This window comes from Oryza sativa, chromosome 11 (genome assembly GCF_034140825.1).
Source record: "Oryza sativa Japonica Group chromosome 11, ASM3414082v1".
In the NCBI taxonomy this organism is placed as follows: domain Eukaryota; kingdom Viridiplantae; phylum Streptophyta; class Magnoliopsida; order Poales; family Poaceae; genus Oryza; species Oryza sativa.
This window is the reverse complement of record NC_089045.1, coordinates 18,765,088-18,771,474: the sequence shown is the minus strand read 5'-3', so window position 1 is coordinate 18,771,474 and position 6,387 is coordinate 18,765,088. Positions and strand designations below refer to the sequence as shown.

The 6,387-nt window shown below is 40.3% G+C and overlaps 1 protein-coding gene across 1 annotated transcript; it reads left to right on the top strand.

Moving 5' to 3' along the window:
• The first annotated feature begins 2,176 nt into the window (after nucleotides 1-2,176).
• Nucleotides 2,177-5,361, top strand: LOC112936989 (probable disease resistance protein At1g61300). The gene is made up of 2 exons (XM_026021676.1): nucleotides 2,177-4,709; nucleotides 4,847-5,361. The coding sequence occupies exons 1-2, from the start codon at nucleotides 2,177-2,179 to the stop codon at nucleotides 5,359-5,361; spliced, it is 3,048 nt and encodes a 1,015-aa protein (XP_025877461.1).
• The last annotated feature ends 1,026 nt before the right edge of the window (nucleotides 5,362-6,387 follow it).

The following is a 6,387-nucleotide window of genomic DNA, read 5'->3' as shown; positions in this document are numbered from 1 at the left end:
TCTTCTAAGACAACTTTACATGGGAACGTATCTTATGCACGTAAACTTTCCAGGTACACACCGTGCACATTAACTAACAAAATTTACCAAAAAAATCTAAAAAAAAATTATACATGTACTTCTAATAGCATTACACTTATTATATATAAATTCTTAACCTCAAATTCATTATATGTTAGCGATGTAAATAAGATAAAAATTTCTAATAGTTTTAAGGGTATAAATCTTTCAGAATTTTATCTTTTTTATGCTACATATATAGAATGAATTTGAAAATAGGACTTTACACATACTACTAAAAGTGCATGTACATTTTTTTTCTAAAATGTTTTGTGAAGTTTATTAGTTGATGTACACGATGTGTATACGAGAAGACTTGTTTGCATAGAACATGCTCCTATATTACACTATAATAGAAGGCATAAATGTGTTCAGTTTGTGTCATTTTGAATTATAATATTGAAGCAAGTAGTGGGGGGCGTACTAACATGGAACGAAACCTACGATAGAAACTGCTGGCCTTCATCACACATCCATAGATCTATATAGCTCTCCGAGACTACAGATTCTGAAATCAGAAGTAACGCTGATATGTTTATGAGCATGCAGCCCTCCCTCATCGGCCGCTCAAGTTCTTTGTTTTGACTTGCCCTGTTGACTTGAAGGTAATAAGGGAAACTTTAATTATCTATATTTTGTTGATGGGGCATGCTTAAACTCAGCAAGTTCTGATCTCTTTCTGATGTGACTGAGCTCTTGTATCATGGAGTTTTTGATCTCTCCCTTGCACACAAGCTTGCTGGATTTGTCACAAAGTTGAAAAGTCTCTTTTAGTAATATAGATTTCATGTCTAACTTGCAGGACCAGAAGGCCGGTTCATCTCAGGGTCCACACAAAATCCTCAATATGACGTATGTGAACCATATATGATTTAGCTGCAATGAATTGTTCAATGATGCAACCTGTTTTGGTTTAAGTACCAGATTAGCTACAGAAATTCCCTAGAACTTTGAGCAAACAGTACATGGGGTACTCCAACCATCCCTTTAAATTTCAAACTCAATTTAGAACCAGGTTAAGAAGATTCTGTAGCAAACATTACTCTTTATCTCAATATATTTTATGAGTAAATTTCACAAAAATATAGGTACTTTGTTCAAATTATCACAAAACTACATATTTATGGTGTTGTATCCCAAAACTATAGGTTTAACACAAAACTACATATTGAAAACAAAGTATCACAAAACTATAGATTTAATATCACTACTGTTATATTAGAGTTATAAATATCATAGTTTTGTACTTAACATGGTGCAAAACAAGTAGTTTTGTGATAATTTTATTACTAATCTATAGTTTGGTGATCTTCCATCTTAAATAGGTAGCAAGAAGCCACTAAAGCTTAGAATCAAAACGTAAAGAATGCATAAAGATCCTCGACGAACCAGATATGAACAAGCCACAGTGAAACAGGAGATCAAACAGAGGTTATGGACAGCCAAGATACAACCTGAATAGATCACATAAACCACATAAGCAATTGAGACCAAAAAAAAAAAGAAGAAATTTCTAGAGAGATCTCAATAACTCGAAATCTGAATAAAAGGATCATTATATTGGAAGAATCGTACCAAGATTAACTTGTTTGGACCTTTTTCCAAGAACAAGCCACTCGAATCATAAGAATTACTTACTCTCCTATGATTGTTGCAGCACAAGAACTGAGACAAATACAAACTTGTTTACACTTGGACTACATGGATGAGATTATGTTCCTTATTTAAAGAACTGAGATTTTGGCACTTGATGGCTCTCCTATTTTCTGTTATTGGCACAACAAAAGGAGCAAAGAAAAGTAAGGAAAAAAATCAAGTTCAATCTTGAACCAAAGAGAAACTTGCACAAGATGTAAACTCTAGGAAATAATGTTTGTCAGATAAAGACAGACATTCTAGTCAAACTTTGACTTTATTTATTTTTAAGATCAGCTATGAACTTAATGTGCAGTATTATTTAGCGAAACAACATTAGAAAATTACTAGCATGAAGTTGTCTTCCCCGTCATAGCTAACTACTCCCAGGTCTCCAATGCAAACTCTTTATTCAGTTCCTTCCTCACATTATTAACATATTCTTTTATAAACGTAGACACATCAATTCCTAAGGACCTCCATGAAACTCTTATCTGACATTATTCATTGCTCCAGGCCTGTGGAGACAGCGGCCATTGCTGGCGTAACCAAATCTGGAATAGATATGGCTCAGGGACCCGTGAAGAGTATGGGCAGCTATCTATGGGCCAGGGTAACCCACTTAGTAAAATGTGAGGCTGAAGTCGACAAGATGAAGGTGAAGGTAGATTCACTGCTTCGAGATAAGACAGACATGGAGACCATCATTGAGCATGCAAATTATGAATGCAGAGTAGCATCCGAAGCCACAAAACAATGGATATTAGATGTTGAAGAAATAGCAACTCAAGCTAAAGATTTGGTTGTTGAATGCAAGGGTAAAAATCCAGCCAGGCATGATCTGCATGATGCAGATGCCACACAAAAAGCTAGAAAGAAAATAGAGGTCATGAACCCAATTCGCCGACTGCAGATTGGCGCATTAGCCATAAAACTACTAGCTCGAGCTGAAGAACTGCTTAAGCACAGGAATGATCTTTTTTTGCTTGTACCTTGCCGAAGACCACCAAACACTCTGATGCTTCGAAATAATGTGATGGAATTCGGCTCTAGAAATGAAATTGTGAGCCAGATAATTAACGCACTCAAAGAAGATAAAGTGCACATAGTAGGTGTTTATGGACCTTGTGGCATAGGTAAAAGTCTTTTGGTGGCTGCAATTTTGGAGAAGATGAAAACACAAAAGGAATTTGATGAAGTCATAACAGTTGACCTTAGAGAGAAGCCAGGACTAGAGGAGATTAAAAACAGTTTCGCCAAGCAATTGGGAATGATATACAGTGCAAAACTCAATGCTCATAGAGCAGCTTTTCTGGCAGAAAAACTCAAGGAAAAGAAGTCTATCCTGTTCTTGGACAACGCCTGGGAAAGCTTGGACCTCTGGAAGATGGGCATACCAGTCGAGGAATGCAAAGTAATTGTCACTACACAAAAAATCGAAGTTTGCAAGTACATGGGAGCACAAGTAGAGATTTCGGTGGACTTCTTAACTGAGAAAGAATCATGGGAACTTTGCAAATTCAAAGCAGGAGTTCCTGACATATCTGGAACAGAAACCGTGGAAGGAAAAATAGCGAAAAGATGTGGCCGTTTACCTCTTGCACTAGATGTAATCGGGACAGTCCTGTGTGGAAAGGACAAGAGGTACTGGGAGTGTGCATTGTCAGAGCTTGAGAGTTCCTACCCTCTTGAGAAGGCCGAAGTGTTGCAAAAGATATACATGCCCTTGGAATCCAGTTACAACCATCTTGAAGGGGATGAGAAAAAATCTTTGTTCTTGTTGTGTAGCTTGTTTCCTGGAGGACACAAAATAAGTAAAAATGAGCTAACAAGTTACTGGACAGGAGAGGACATCTTCAACGAGTTCAATACTTTAGAGGAAACCAGGCGAAAATTACACATGAGGATCACAGATATAGAAGACTCTTTTCTGCTGTTGCCAATTAATTATACCAAATGTGTCATGATGCACGATATAGTGAGAGATGTGGCAGTTTTTATTGCCTCAAGATTCTGTGAACAATTTGCTGCACCATATGAAATTGCTGAGGACAAAATAAATGAGAAATTTAAAACGTGCAAGAGAGTATCATTTATAAATACCAGCATCGAGAAACTTACTGCACCAGTATGCGAGCACCTACAGTTGTTACTGCTCAGGAATAACTCAAGTCTGCATGAACTTCCAGAGAACTTCTTTCAAAGCATGCAGCAGCTGGCTGTCTTAGATATGAGTAATTCTTCCATCCATTCTCTGCTTCTCTCTACTAAAGACCTAGCAGCGGTCCGAACACTGTGTCTAAATGATTCAAAGGTATCTAGAGGCATTTGGTTAGTCAGTAGCTTGGAGAACTTGCGAGTACTTAGTCTAGCTGGTTGTTCAATTGATTCACTTCCAGAACAATTGGGAAATCTAAAGAAGCTTAGGCTATTGGATTTATCATCGATGGAATCCCTTGAGATACTGGAGGGACTAATTTCTAAGCTACGTTACTTGGAAGAACTGTATGTTGACACTTCAAAGGTAACAGCATATCTCATGATTGAGATTGATGACTTACTACGGCTCAGATGCTTGCAATTGTTTATCAAAGATGTCAGTGTTCTCTCTCTAAATGATCAGATCTTCAGGATTGATTTTGTGAGGAAGTTGAAGTCCTATATCATTTACACCGAGTTGCAATGGATTACTCTGGTCAAGTCACACCGAAAGAATCTATATCTCAAGGGAGTCACCACCATAGGAGACTGGGTGGTAGATGCATTGCTAGGCGAAATAGAAAACTTAATTCTTGACAGCTGCTTTGAGGAAGAATCAACAATGCTGCATTTCACTGCACTAAGCTGCATCAGTACATTTAGAGTTCTGAAGATTCTGCGACTCACCAATTGCAACGGCCTGACACACCTTGTCTGGTGTGACGACCAGAAACAATTTGCATTTCACAACCTAGAAGAACTCCACATAACAAAGTGCGACAGCTTGAGGTCTGTGATCCACTTCCAGAGCACAAGTAAGAACTTGTCTGCGTTTCCTTGCTTGAAGATAATCCAACTAATCAACTTGCAAGAAACTGTCAGCATTTGGAGTTGGGAAGGAAATCCACCACCACAGCATATCTGTCCAAACCTAAAGGAACTCAATGTTCAGCGCTCAGAAAACTTGACTTTGTCCTTGTTGCAAGAGTAGCTGCTATGCTTAGTAATCTTGAGAGGTTGACACTGAAAAGCAACGTGGCTCTGAAGGAGGTCGTGGCCGATGATTACAGGATGGAGGAGATTGTTGCCGAACATGTTGAAATGGAAGAAACTGTTGGAAACGAAATTGTCAGTGCTGATACCAGATATCCGGCACATCCTGCAGATGTCGGTGACTCGTTGGATCCAGAAGCATTTCCTAGTCTAACTCATCTCTCTCTTGTGGATTTACCTGGAATGGAGTACTTCTACAAGGTCGGAGGTGAAATCATGAGATTCTCCTGGAAATCACTAGTAAGTCTCAAGCTGGGAGGTTGCCACTCCCTGAAAGGGTTCCCAATCCATGGTGCAAGTGCTCCAGGACTGAAGAATGTTGAGTTAGTACATAATGGTGATAAAAGCTGGTACCAAACGCTGATATCACAGGATGCATCTTTGGCTGAACGATTCAAAACTACACAAGAGTAATCGGCCGGTGACTCCATCTTAATCTTAATTTATGTTTCATAAACTATTAAAGCTTGTTATGTTTCATAAACTATTAAAGCTTGTTGAAACTATTTGTAACATGTACTATTCCTCCAGCATTTCCCCCCTTCCTATAGAAACTATGTTATGCAAAGTCAAAATGTTGAAATTATAAGCACATAATGATTTAATTTATTCCATAAATAAATTATGACATTGCAGATGTAAACTAGATTGAACGCATCATTAGATCTACACATGTAAACTAAGCAGTAAAACATGAACAGATCAAATGTGCGCAACATGTCGAACACGTACCGAGGTGGCGGAAAGACCGGTTGCTCGGCAAGAACTACTCGCGGTTGCGGGCGTCGACGAAGGCGCGCAGCACGCGAGCGGAGAGGAAGGCGAGCCATCGCGGACGAACAGGGAGCAGTTGCGCGAAGCGCTTCCCAAAAACCTTAATGCCGCCTTCTCCCGGTGCAGGACGTCGAAGACAGAGGTTCCGGAGACCTGCTCTCCCGATCACTGGTGCACGCCGGCGAGCGGGATGGAGTAGTCTACGAGTGACGGCGCAGTACAGAGTAGGAGGCAAACCCTAGATTGATTTCGCGTATGTTGCGTGAAGGCAGCGGCTCAGTTTATATAGAGATAGGTCGCCTGATCAAGGCGCCCGCGTAACCGAACCGGATAAGTCGCGCGTAACCTATCCGGACTCCACGCCGTTTTCACACACCGAATTTTTCGGAATGTTTCCAAAACAAAACAAATCTGAATTTCCCGCAGCAAAACAAAACAGCAAAAGGAGGCTGCATCTACGCAAGGGTGAGAAGCCAATTTTGCGGACCATTCGACGCGTACGTCATGCACGCGCGCCGCCTGCCCTGCCATGCCAGGCCAGGCGAGGCGAGTGAGTGCGCGCATGTGTTTCCCCTCTTCTCTCCACCACACATGCTTCAAGTGGCTAGGAGGGCATCCTCCCTTTTAAGGAGGTCCCCCTCTCCTGGAATAAGCAAGGCGGTACTA